Below are 14,141 nucleotides of genomic sequence, written 5' to 3'. Positions count from 1 at the left end.
TAATGAAAAGTGAGGTAACGCAAGAACAACATAATATATATATACTACTGTTTTAAATGTTTAGCGGTGCATATTTTATACTGTTTTCAAAATTAGTATGCAGTATACAGTATATACAGCACAGAAAGCAGTTCTTCAGCCACTTGCTTAATGATAAGTAACTTAATAGTGAGGTAAAGTAACAGCAATATAGTATGGTACTGTTGGAAGTGTTTATCAGTGCATATATTACTGTTTCACACACTATTTGTTTTTTATTAGTATGCAGTATGTAGTAAGCAGTTATTCAGGTACTTGCTTACTGACATAGTGATTTAAAGTGACAACAATGTAGCATACTACTATTTGAAATGGTTATCGGTTCATATTTGATGCTGTTTTACTTAAGAGTTTTTAAAATGAGTATGCAGTACATAGAAAAATACTGTGCAGTATGCAGTAAGCAGTTCTTTAGCATTTTGACAATATGACAACAATGTAACGACAAAAATGTAGCATACTACTGTTTGAAATATTTATTGGTGCATATTTTTATGCTGCTTTCCATACATTTTTTTAAATTAGTATGCAGTATACAGTATATACTGTGCAGTATGCAGCAAGCATTTTTTTCAGCTACTTGCTTAATGAAATGTAACATAGTGAGGTAACGTGATAATGTAGCATACTTCCATTTTGAAACATTTACCGTTGCATATTTTATACCATTTTAAAAAATAGTACGCAGTATGCAGTATATACTGTGCAGTATGCAGTAGACCCTTTTTCAGCCACTTGCTTAATGAAATGTAACATAGTGAGGTAATGTGATAACTTAGCATACTGCTATTTCAGACATTAACTGTTGCATATTTTATACCATTTAAAAAAATAAATAGTATGCAGTATACATACTTTGTATTATGCACTATTTCTTCAGCCACTTGCTTAATGAAATTAAATGAAAAGTGAGGTAATGTAACAACAATGTGACATACTACTATTAACTAAACATTTATCTTTGCATATTTAATACTGTTTCACATATTATTTTTTCAAATTAATATGCAGAATACAGTAAATACTACACAATATGCAGGAAGCAGGTCTTTCTTGCTTAATTAACTGTAACATAGAAAGTTAATGAGTCAACAACATAGCACAGTGACTTTTGAAAAGGTTACCATTGCATATTTTTAAAAATAGTATGCAGTATACAATACGTAATGCAGTAAGCACTACGCTAGTATTCCATTCCTAACACAGCCCATTGGTCTGTTTCAATTATTTCCTTCCTTCTCGAACTATTTCCAGTACAGTACATCTATCAGGATTATAAATTGCTTTTGAATAAAATATTGCCGATTTAGACTTATGATTTAATCATCTCTCTGTCTCTCCAGGATGATTTCCTGTACAGTGTGTCTGTGATCAGTGGGGTGGTGTGCACGATTCTGTCCGTCTGTAAGTTCATGCTGGGGAAAGTCCTCACCAGCAGGGTGCTCATTACTGATGGTACGTTTCCCCAGAAACACACTAGGTTACCATGGTGATGGCCAGCCTGATTTATTATTCACAGTGCCTTAGCAATGCGTCTGGTTGTATTTTACCTTAGCTCCTCCCTTTTTAACTTCTGGAAAGCTGGAAGGAGACTTTTACACGTGGAACTGAAGCAGATTTGTCACATGTGATAAATGCCTTTAAGCCTTTAAAATTGATGCTATAAAGTATACTGTCTTCATACTTCAGGAGAGGGTTGCTGTTATTTTGAAGTGACCAGATTGTGTCACCTAATGAATGGGAAAATCTCAGGGACCCGAGCAATATTTGTGACTTAAGTGTTCAAATACCTTTTGGGGCCACTTTATGAGTTAGATCTGCCAGCACAGCATAAATACCTGTCAAACACACTCAACCTGACAGGACTCATTACCATCAACCAGCACTAATCCTTGCACACTAGCTTCCCCAATAGGACAAACACACACCCATCATGCAAACACAGAATTGCATGTGAGCTGAACCAGAGGCCGTTGGACAGTGAAGTGTGAACTTCACCAGATGCCCGGAACTGCTTTTACACTACCAAGTAATCACACAATTACTGTTAGAAACAGCTTAAAAAATAAGATTTTAATGAAAATATTTTACCTTTACCTTGTATGAGATTAGGTTTTAAGCCCTGAGGACTTCTATTAAATTAAGTTGATTTGAGCACTAAAATATGTCAACTGTAACAATTATTATACTGTATGTTGTTTATGTATTCTTTGCTTGTTTGCAGGCTTTAACTCTTTGGTTGGAGGCGTGATGGGATTTTCGATCCTAATCAGTGCTGAGGTGTTTAAACATGAACCTAAGGTCTGGTTCCTGGACGGGACTATCGGTGTTCTGATTGGACTGGTTATCCTCGCCTACGGAGTCAAGTAAGAGTGCACATCAAGGGATCAAAGCTTGTCTTATGGGAAAGGTTAGGGTTAAGTTAGTGTCTAAGTTCACACTAATGCATTCTTGTTGAAAACGCATTCATTTTGTTCTGTTAACACCTCTCATCCACACTACCATGGCATTTTCCTTAACCGAAAATGGAGACTTTTGAAAACGCTCTCTATAACCGCATAGTTTGGAAAGCAGGTGTCTTGAGACACATTTTTGAAGTTGATGTTCATTTTTACTTGACGATGCCTAAAAACATGCAGCTCAAGTGTGATACGCTGAAATAACAGCAAATGCATTTTGCGCTAAAACAAAACTAGATATAAAATAGAATGCGAGTATCTCGAGACACATTCTTGCGCAAAAAAACCCTAGATGCAGCGCAACGAATAGAATAGAATGCAGGTATCTCCAGTTGCGATTTTAAAGGTTGAAGTTCTTAACACGTTGCTTAGAAAACATGGCGCTCCTTGGCAAGATGCTTAAAAAAAACGCAAACACAATTTTGCACTTAGAAAATCTAGATGCAGCGCAACAAAGAAAACAGAATGCACGTGTCTCGAAACACGTTTTAATTCTATTAAACAAGACGGCGCCAAAAAAATGCCATTCCTGTGCAAGACGCTGAAAAAACAGCAATACAATGCGCAACAGTCAAAGACAGCGCATGTTTACATAGGATAACAACTGAAAATAGTGCAGACGGACGCATAAACGCATTTGGTGTGAACGGCCACTTAAAGGTGCGCCAAGTTATATTCGGTTTATGTTTCACTTAACACTTTTCGAAATGCAACATCATGAAATAAAGTTTGTATAGCAAAAAACGTTTGCATTCACATAATTCCGTAAAGTATCGGGACATACTGTATACCCTGGGGTTCAAACCAAAGGTTGTAGTTTTAAACCCTTGTGTAAGGGGGTTCAGTGGAAAGGAGGAGGCGAGAACCGGCTTGACAACTTAAATAACAATTTATTAACCAAAAAAAACACAACCAAAACACACAACTAAAAACACACAGTACAGCTGTCTGCAATTCTCTCTCTCTCGAACTGTCGTCCCCGGCCGCCTTTATCCCTCGCGCGCCCCATCAGGCTGATTGGGGACCGGGTGTGTCTCATAACAGCCCGGCCCTGCCCTCCTCGGCTCTACACTCCTCCCGGCGTTGCCTCAGGCTGGGGAGCCCCCGGCATGACGTACATCCCCCCCACCCTTCCTCTCCGGGGGGGGGGGGGGCGTGCCTTATGCCCCGACTGCCAGCGGGTCCTCCCCTCCTGTCTCCTCCCAGGTCGAGGAAGGCGGGGAGGACCCACCGGGGGTTCCACCTTGAAAGATTCATCTTTGGTATACTTTCATTGTACCCTTGAGTAAGACACGTAATGTAACATTACACCCAGGATGACTGTTTGCGTAATAAGTTTACCATAAGTCTTTGTTGATAAGAAAGCATTTGCTAATATGTAATTAATATGTAATTAGTTGCTAACTGCACACTGAATTGCAAAAAATTCAGTGTGCGGCTAGCAACTTTTGATTTTTGACTCACTCTTTTTGGCCCTATGCACCTGAAGCCAAATTATTTTGATTAGTTTGAGCGCAACAACTCCTTCAAGCCTACTATGTAATTAAAATTGACATACACCAATGTCTTGGAAAGTACCATGTTTACCCTTGGTTTCAACTATAGACAAGGCAGTTTAATGTGGACTTTAAAAAAACATCTTTGTCTTTGGTGCAACAGTTAATTCATAATTGAAGGATTAACAAACAACTTTGATAGTGACACTAATTGTGTACTGTGTTTCTAGTTAAATAGCACATGATATTGACTTACATAATCACTAAGTAATTACAATACTCATTGTGTAGACACTGTAAGTAATGTTTAACTTATTGTAAAGGAAAACAAGGACACACCCACCAAACATTCAGTAAATTGGATGCAAAGCTCGAACATAGCATCATATGGAACATTTCCCACGCATAAACCCATGTGTTACTGACTCGTTGCCTCTGTTGTCTATAGGTTTATATGTACATGTATAGGCTGGAAAATTCCATCTGCTGTGTCCCATTTTCCCAAGAGACAGTCTTTGGAAGACACAGTGTTCACAGGGGTCATAGTGACAGGACTTGTCCTTGAAAGGTTGTGAAGTTTAGCACTCTACCTGCAAGAGTTCAACCAAGTCATCGTGTGACCAATACAAACATGCACGTTGTATTTTAATGCAACAAAAAAAAAAAAGAAAGAAAAAGAAACCTGCGTCTTATTAACTAACCACCCACAATCCAGTTTAACCAGGTGCTAAATGCACTAAAATAGCACTGCATTGAGTATTTAAAAGCAGTTATTATTCTTTTACGTGCAAACATTGCAGAAAAATAGGCTTATTATTAGGCTTGGGATCAATGCCTTTTTCACACATAGATAATCAGAAAATTTTCAAGATGATTATGATTCAGATATAAATATGGCTTCTCGTTGCACAATAGTCTTTGTATTTTCAAACATATTTCTCAACACAATGTTGGTACAGTCTGAGCGGCTGGTGGAGGACATGGTGTGTTTTAAAATTCAAAACAATTATTTTCTATCACCCAGATGTCTATTTGATGTGTGTTTACATCTGGAATTTTTTACGTTGTTTGCTCATCTGCAGTACATCTGTAAGACGTATGTCAAAAAACGTATTGAGAAAATAGTGTGCCGATCAATAATCGATATATCGATATTTTATGATAAGCCTACTTATTATATATTGCACCTTATTTACGAGGGGGGCGCTATATCGCAAAAAAAGATTACATTTAAAATGTTAAAGTTCCTGTATACATAAGTCAGGCATATGAGGTATCACTTGAAAGCTTAGAATCTGAACTTTCAGAGTTAACCATCACTTCGAAATTTATGTTACATAAAATAACAATATATGGCCTCAAAACATTTGCATTGCAAATTAGCGCACCCTAGAGATAATGGGGCTTCAAATATTTATATGAAAATAAAAGTCTTTCACAGAGCACCTAAATGGACAAGTCATATATCAAATGAAAGCTCTCATTCTCAGGAATGTGACTGTACAGTTAATTTTGTTGCCCTAATACCTCAGTTTGAAAGATTTTCATAAGAATCACAAAGTGAAATATGATTTCTGTAAGTCATCAAACACAAACGTCTCTTTTATGCTCCAATAGCTGCTGCTGTAAGCCCCAAGTAACCACAAATCTGTTTTCTAAAAAATGAGCCATTGTTTACTTGTCTGTAAATTTGCTTGGCTGAATATTCCAATGTTATATCTTAGATGTCCAGAAACAAATTTGCCATACAGTAGGAAAAGCATGCTAAACAAATCATCAGAAAAATATGTTTTCGACTATTGATGATAAAATATTATATATCATCACAAAGGGGATCTCATCTTTCTAATGACATCTAGATTGAGCTTTTAGTCCACTCAGCAGCTGAGATATTCAATGAAACAACGAGGGTGGTGCTTGAACTGAAAATTAGACTGAATGTCTATGGACGAGCTTATCTTTGAGAGCTAAAATGCATTAGAGCACCACCTACATTTCAGATCTGTATATTGTGAAGGAATGTGATAGAGGAAAAAAATATTTTTCTAGTGCTTGCTGCCATCTAGTGGAACAAAATGAGACTTTTCAAAGTGAGGTAGAGTGAACAGACCAGAATTACATGTTTACAAAGTTAGGACAAAAAAAAAAAAAAAAAACATTTCCTCTGTTTATCATAAGATTATAAACACATACAATATTATTTAGGAATAATTGGAGTCTTTTTTTTTATTTGGGGGGGTTCTCTAAAAAAATGAGACCAATTTTTAGCAATTAGTCCACAGTGTCAATGGTGAGCTTTTAAATTTGAGTGTGAAAAATTGCAGGCGGCAGCCCAAAAATGCACCAGAGTATAAGGGGCTAAAGTTTATTTTTTGCTATTTTGCCACTTTTGTTGAAAGTTACAGTAGTAAAAGGACACCAAATGATTGGGAAATGCTCTGACTTCTGAATGCTTTGTCTGCACTGATATGAAAATGATTGAACTGAAATGACCTTCTTTTCAAACAAACACTTTTTTTTAACAGGTTGTTAGTTGACATGGTCCCCCGCCTCAGGCAGACGAGGCATTACGAGCGTTTTGAGTAGGATACCTTCAGGAGATATCACCTTGGACAACCCAAATCAACTTGGCTCACACAAACACTCTTCTTGAGGTTCTTCTGAATGGAAAACACACACACACACGTTCTCCTTGCCTCAAGGCAAACGCTACCACAAACTCCCCTTGTAAATATAGAAATTAGGGAAAAACTGAGAATTAAATATATAAAACATGTTTTATTGTTATTCAAGCTCTCTGATTAGGAGCTGTTGGGTCTCTCACTTGATCGAACTTTGGAACAAGAACCACACAGTCAAAAGAAGAGTAAGAGAGCTTAACTATATTATTCGATATTTAAAAACCAGATAATTTATATATTGAAATTTCGTGTCTGTATGGGTTTATCGGGAAATCTTGACAAAAATTGTCTTTTTTGTCTGTTTAAATGTTTTTTCTTTGTTTAATTGTTTTTTTTTTTTTTTTTTACATTTTTATTAATTTTGACTCATATGGAGATAAAACAGTATCAAAACATCTCACAAATGCACCTGACAATCCACAAATGCACTCAACAATCCAAAAGTGCACACATCAGATCCACACACGCATATGGCAATCTACAAATACACGTAACAGATTCACACTTATGCACACTGAAATCCACAAATGAACGCAACAGTCAAGGCCATGGAACAAGAGTCTCAAAACTATCCACAAATGCAAAAGCACCTTCACGGGCATCCTTCTGTTGTGTGAATTTTGAATTAAGCATTATGAGTGGATCTGTTGTGTGCATTTGTGGATTGAGCGCACATTTTGATTTGTCACATGCATTTGTGGATTGCCTTGTGTGCGTGTTGATCTGTTGCGTGTGTTTGTAGATTGCCGTGTGCGTATGTATGGATCTGTTACATGCATTTGTAGATTTCCATGTGTGTGTTTGGATCAGTTGTATGCATTTATGAATTTTCATGTGCATTTGTGAGATGTTTTGATACTGTTTTACCTCCATATACTCTGAAACTGAAAGATCTGTTAAATCTGAGGATGTTTGCAAATCCTTTTTTTTTTTTTTTTTTCTCCCCTTTTTCTCCCAATTTGGAATGCCCAATTCCCACTACTTAGTAGGTCCTCGTGGTAGCACGGTTACTCACCTCAATCCGGGTGGTGGAGGACAAGTCTCAGTTGCCTCCGCTTCTGAGACCGTCAATCCACGCATCTTATCAAGTGACTCGTTGTGCATGACACCGCGGAGACTCACAGCATGTGGAGGCTCATGCTACTCTCCGCGATCCATGCACAAATTGCCACGCACCCCATTGAGAGCGAGAACCCCAAATAGCGACCACGAGGAGGTTACCCCATGTGACTCTACCCTCCCTAGCAACTGGGCCAATTTGGTTGCTTAGGAGACCAGCACACCCTAGATTTGACCTCGTGACTCCAGGGGTGGTAGTCAGCGTCAGTACTCGCTGAGCTACTCAAGCCCCCACCCCATTTGCGAATTCTTGTGAAATTTTCACCTTTCACAAATTCAACGAACTATCAAAATTAAACCATTTTCAGAGTTTTTGGTGTCTGAGATAAACTAGAGTTCTCGTTTTTACATTTAAACAGAGAGCTTTCAATATAATACATTAATGTTAACACTTTACAATAAGGTTGTGTTTGTTAACATTAGTAAATGCATTAGGTATCATGAACTAATAACGAACAATATTTTTTACAGCATTTATTAATCTTGGTTTATGAAAATACAGTTGTTCATTGTTAGTTCATATTAGCTCAATGCATTTTTTATTGTTAATTATTACATCTTTTAATTTGAAAAAGTGTATTAGTTTTTGTTGTAGTTAAAATTAACCAAGAATAATGAGTGCTGTACATTTTTTGTTCATGTTAACTAATGTAGTTAACTAATGTTAACAAATACAACCTTATTGGAAAGTGTCAACAAGTTAACAGTAGAAAAGTCAAACATATCACAGTATCAAAGTATGGATTTTTTTTATAGTGCACAAATAAAAGTTATGTGAAAGCAGTTTCACTAAAAAAAGTCAAATGAATTAATTAGAATAAATATTAAATGTTTAACTGTGATGAAGGTACTGTATATCTGGTATACATAATCAAAATTGTTGCCATAATAGGTGCTGTAATATGTGAAAAAGTTTCAAAGTTTTGAGAGGACATATGTAAAGAATGAACTGACCTTTTTAAATACCTTTTTTTTTTTTTTTTTTTTTATTCATTTAGTTTTTTCCTTGTCAAAATGTGCCATCTAATTTAAAGTATATCATTTGACAAACAGGGCACTTTCATATCAGATATTTTAATACATATTAATTCTCTTGTAACATACTCAGTCAAAACATTATAGCAATTTATAAAGTTAAGATAATTAGAAAATGTGCAGTTTTTGAAATGCTCTTATTGGTTCGTCATATCTAACTAACGTAATAATAACATTTTGTAGTACAGTAATAATTTCGTCTTTCGCACTTCATTGAAACAGTATTGTAAAATTAGTTTCAGCTTGATCCAGCCTTGCGTACTGCTTTTGTAAAAACTTGTAGTTAAACATTAGGTGGCACACAGTTGCATTTAACGTTACTTGTACAGTAACAAAGCCTTAAAACTTGACCCTTCATGATGTGAAGTTACATGTTCTTGAGTATTACATAGACTGTTGCCATGAAATTTGGCTATTGACATGTATATTTGGGAAAAGCCAAGTTTCCAAGCATTTTATGTAGCAAATATAACATAGCTCCGTGAAGCAGATGAGTATAACTGTGATGTTACAGTAAGATCACGTATGTGCTATCCAGTGGCAGTTCGTAGTTAGGTGAAAAGCACATTTCTGCTTTAATGTTTGTGCTTTTGGAGATCTTTATGACTTTAAGCTGTTTTTTAATTTTCAGGTGTGCAGTATTTCATGAGGTGGTTGGATATACTGTTCGGTTCTTTATTAGCATGTTAAATACCTTGATGCTTTGTTAGAGGTATTAGGCACAAGCGCACACCCCTGCTAATGGGACTTTTTTCATTTGCACAGTTTGTTAAACCACATATAGAAGTGTGCTTAGGACTTAAAAGGGAGGCTCCCAAAAAGAATGGGATTTGGACCATTATTTGATTAATGACCTGAATTAATCACCACACAACTGCTCAAAGAACAAATGCTGACAAAGAGGCGATGTCAACCCATGTTGAACCGCCGTGGAATACGAATGTGATACATGAATGTATATACAACTATGTTACTGTGGAGTACACATGTATATTCACATAGCAATGTCTGTTGTCACAGAAAAAAGTTTATTTGAAAAATAAAGATATATCCTACTGATTCCTCAAAATCAATGAAAAAAACAAAACAACAAAAAACAGATTTTGTCCATTTATTTGTTTCGTCAAGATTTCCTTTCTTTGTGGATGTTTTAAAACGATCTGATGTAACCTATGAAAAGATTCCCACCCCCAAAAACAAAAACAAATAAAAATTCAAACAAAACCCAAAACAAAACAACAAATCAAATAAAAAATGAAACAAAACACAAAGCAAAACAAATAAATAAAATCAATTTAAACAAAAAAAACAACAAATCAAAAACAAAACATTGCAAAAAAGAAACCAAAACAAATAAAAAACAAAATACGAAATCAAATATAAAACAAATAAACACACACACACACACACACAAAAAAACCCCTAAAAAAGCACAAAAAATAAATAAAACAAAATCAAATAAACAAAAACAAACAAAAACAAATCAAATAAAAAAACAAAGCAAAAAAACTAAACAAAAAACAAATAAAAAACAAAACACAAAAAAATCAAATACAAAACGCAAAGCAAAATAAATAAAACAAATTAAAATATATATAAAAAAAACTAAACAAAAAAAAAACCAAGACAAAACAAAAAACAAACAAATTAAATAATGATAATAAAAAAACATCAATTTGAATAGTTTACAAATTACATGGGAATTCATTCCGGTTAAAACAAAAGTGACAATAACAACAAAGTAAACCTGAACATCAGAAAGCAATGTGATTATGTTCCAATTGTAATTCGTTTTTTTCTTCCAATTTTTCTGACAGCAGAGCAGTAGTTACTACACTGTAAAAAATGTCCGTAATTGTAACGGTAAAAGACTGTAAAAATGGTACAGTAAAAAAACATTAATTGGTAAATGGGAAGTTACCTTAAAATATACGGTAAAAAATTATAATATTTTTAAAAGACAATACATGTAATTTTACAGTACAATGTTGTAAAAATTAAATTTTTACATGTAAAAAGTATGATTTTACCATATAATTAACAATAAAAATGTATATTATGTTTAACAAGAGAGTACATGTACTTTTTATGGTAAATTATTGTTAAAATTACGGTAAAAAAAACCCAACAATCAGGCGTTCCCAGAATTCCCTGCGTTACCCATCACATTTCATTATATTTTATGGGAATAGTTGTTTCTTCTTATTTTTAATATCACTTATCTACATTGAGGTGTTTTATGTTTTATATTGGATGTGGCTTAGTTAAAGTTTACTAATTTCAAATGTGTTCCCCTGATGGTGTTTAGTGTTTGTGTGAGTGACACTGAGCACTGTCTCTACATGTTTATTGGTCTTTGCTCTTGGAAAGGCCACTACTCATGTGCCTTTCTGTAGATACTACAGTGAGTACCAATACATTATAAAGTGAAAAGCAGATTTTTACAGTTTCAGAAGGTTTATATCATTTAATAATATAAATAGTAATGCACCGTAAAATATACAGGCATCAAAATTACATCCCATAAAGCCTGAAGCATGGTTACTCTATTTTTACAGTGAATTTCTGGCAACCAGAGCTGCAAGTTTACCGTAAATTTAACAGGATTTGTTTTACAGTGCAGGTAAGAATTACTAGCCACAATTTTTATTAGACTAATCTAATATGTTAATTTAAATTCATGAAACAGTTGTAAATGCAAAACCATAGTGATAGATATCTCAGGTTGCCGTACACAAACACTTTCAAAACAGTGTGGCATCCTTCATACTGTAAAACTGTAAACCAAATTTAATGACGCAATTGTTTTATTGTGATTTTGTGTCGACAAACAGCGAACATTTGGCAAAACTATTTTACGCTAAAGGCCAACTTTAGCTCTACTTTAAACTGTTAAACTACAGTTTCGGCTTTTAGCTAGCTAGCATTCCACCGTCAATATTTTTGATTTCGGAAAAGAAAAAACGAAGTTAATTCTAATAACCATCAGAAGGCACATCATGAAACAAGACTTAAAACAATAGCTTGGCTGAAGACCATCATTTTACGTACAAACGTAGAGATCTTGTCAGAGCAGAAACCCAAACTTAAAACTATCGTATAAGTTAAGAGTGCAAAACTAGAAGAGACCCATCTATATTTACAAATGTGCAAATGTTTACAGAAATCATACACTGGATAAAAACATCAAATGAGGTTCTTGCTGGCTTTTGAAAATCAAAAATTAAATTGCATTCGCAATGTTTGTCCAGAGTATCGACAACAAAGGAAACGTGTACGTTATGTTTTTATAATTTTACATTTCAAGTGTTCAACGAATTGTGCAACGATAGTTACGTTTAATAGTTAAATTTTTAAAAACAGATCTAAATTACTTGAATAAAAAAAACTTTTAAATAACTGGTTTTCTTTGCCTTTTGTACAAGCAGTGCTCTGGACAAACATATGCGCTTAAACACATTTAAATTAGTCCGATACATAATATTTACCTCTATAAATTTATTTTCTCTTCTATAAATAAAGTCAAATAAAAATCAACAGGCATAAAGATCTGTATACAAAATAAATTAAAAAACAAACTTTTTTTTACAATGCCGTAATAACTTGTGTCAAATCTTTAGTAAATTCACTATAGTGCATTTTCATTCCAAAACACAAATGATTCTAATAATAATAACTTTTGTGTCTTTACTTAAATATTAGGCAGGCAAATTCAAGAATACAGACCCTCTGGCACCACTAAAACCTCAAGGCCAATCTGTGTTTTTAACACAAAATAAAAAAAAATCTGTCTTTTAGCCTAGTTATGTACACATCTGTTTTTATACAAATTTTACAGAAACATATGTGATAGTTTGGGTATCAAGTTGACGAAAATTCTTATCTGCAACCTAGAACGTCCAAAAACCATACAACAGCGATAACTATTTTTTAGCCATTTATCTCAATGACAAAACTGGCCGATTTACTTAACGAATCCTACTTGTTACTTCATGGTTAGTTTGGTATATTGGTTAGTGTTTTCGATTATACTGGCTGGTTTGTGATTATTTTTATTTACGTGGCAGTTCACTGAAAATGACCAGTGTTAAATGTGCTGTGTTTATTTTAATAATTGGCAGATCTTTAGTACAAACGCACACACGCAAGCCTACGGCAGAAGTAATAGAGTCGTGTGTGTGTCTAAATCAACTTTGCTTCACTGGAAATAAACTACCATGCAGAATAAAGCAGACTTTAACATTTATCATTTACATATAATGCATCGTTTCAGAGAGCCAGAACGCGGAAATTTCCGTTACAGTGTAAAACCAAGGAAGCTTGTTCAAAGTCGTTTCCCTACGACTCTAAAAATCGCAAATTCACTCACACACACAAGGCCTTCAGAACGGTAAATTCTTCCAAAGACGCTTTCTGGAGTCAGTCGTAAAGTCCAATGTAGAAAGTCATCTTCTGAAAGGGAAGAAATGGAAAATCCGGGGTAACAAGTTTCATTACAGTGTTTCCTCCAGGCCTGCAGGGGGCAGTGTAGAGTTCTGATTCCCTGCTCGCCGCTTCAAGTATGCCAGGCTGAAACTAGTCTGCACTAAATAAATCCAGCAAAAATACGTCACACTTTATTTTACAGTGTCAGAGTTACACATCTGACATGTTATTAACAAGAATCATTTGTGTATTTACAAGCAGCTGCAAAAATAGTTACCCAGTAAGTACTTCATAGTTTGTTGGTATTACTCCATACTTGCGTAAATGAACACTATAAAATAAAGTGTTTCCAAATCTTTTCTTCTTCCTTCGTTTAATTTTGGTAAGATCCATTATCTTATCCGAGAGCTGCCACACCAGCGTTTAAGTTCAAAACATCTCAAGTGGTCCAGAACAGCGAGTATCCGTATCGTACACCGTACGGTTTGTCGTGCGGGGTTTACAGAGTGTGTGTGGGCATTTGTGTGTTATAAGCAGTCTTTGCACAGCGCCACCTGGCCTTTCATGTAGTCTCTGCAGGGGCAGATGCGTGTGAGGGAGTGGTGAGCCCCGGCGCAGCTGAACAGCAGCAAGTCGGATTGGAATACGCAGTGCTGCTCTGATTCGCTGAAAGCGGGGACGATGATATCGCCGGCGGAGTCCACTGTCTTACACTCCATGCCATACCTGCAGCGAGAGAGTTAATAAACAGGAAGAACAAAGCTTGCAAATGTGTAATTGCACACTTCTTGCTATTTAGAGATCACAAGCAAAAACAGTGCCAAAATGTACAACGCATAACCATGTTTTTTTACTATTATTATGGTAATAGCATTGTATTTTTTGAA

General features: G+C 35.2%; 2 protein-coding genes across 2 annotated transcripts in view; one reads left to right on the top strand and one right to left on the bottom strand.

The window, feature by feature from the left end:
* Positions 1 to 9,888, top strand: part of LOC127437988 (transmembrane protein 163-like) — a 46,614-nt gene extending 36,726 nt beyond the window's left edge. Inside the window, exons 6-8 of the mRNA XM_051693188.1 lie at positions 1,383 to 1,494; positions 2,264 to 2,405; positions 6,520 to 9,888. Coding sequence (XP_051549148.1) covers positions 1,383 to 1,494; positions 2,264 to 2,405; positions 6,520 to 6,580 — 315 coding nt within the window. The 3' untranslated portion in view covers positions 6,581 to 9,888. The remainder of the gene's footprint in view (positions 1 to 1,382; positions 1,495 to 2,263; positions 2,406 to 6,519) is intronic.
* Positions 9,839 to 14,141, bottom strand: part of LOC127437982 (alpha-1,6-mannosylglycoprotein 6-beta-N-acetylglucosaminyltransferase A-like) — an 83,261-nt gene continuing 78,958 nt past the window's right edge. The window contains exon 17 of the mRNA XM_051693180.1: positions 9,839 to 13,980. Coding sequence (XP_051549140.1) covers positions 13,782 to 13,980 — 199 coding nt within the window. The 3' untranslated portion in view covers positions 9,839 to 13,781. The remainder of the gene's footprint in view (positions 13,981 to 14,141) is intronic.

Source organism: Myxocyprinus asiaticus, chromosome 49 (genome assembly GCF_019703515.2).
Source record: "Myxocyprinus asiaticus isolate MX2 ecotype Aquarium Trade chromosome 49, UBuf_Myxa_2, whole genome shotgun sequence".
NCBI classification, from domain to species: Eukaryota; Metazoa; Chordata; class Actinopteri; order Cypriniformes; family Catostomidae; genus Myxocyprinus; species Myxocyprinus asiaticus.
This window is presented reverse-complemented; position numbering and strand designations above follow the sequence as displayed.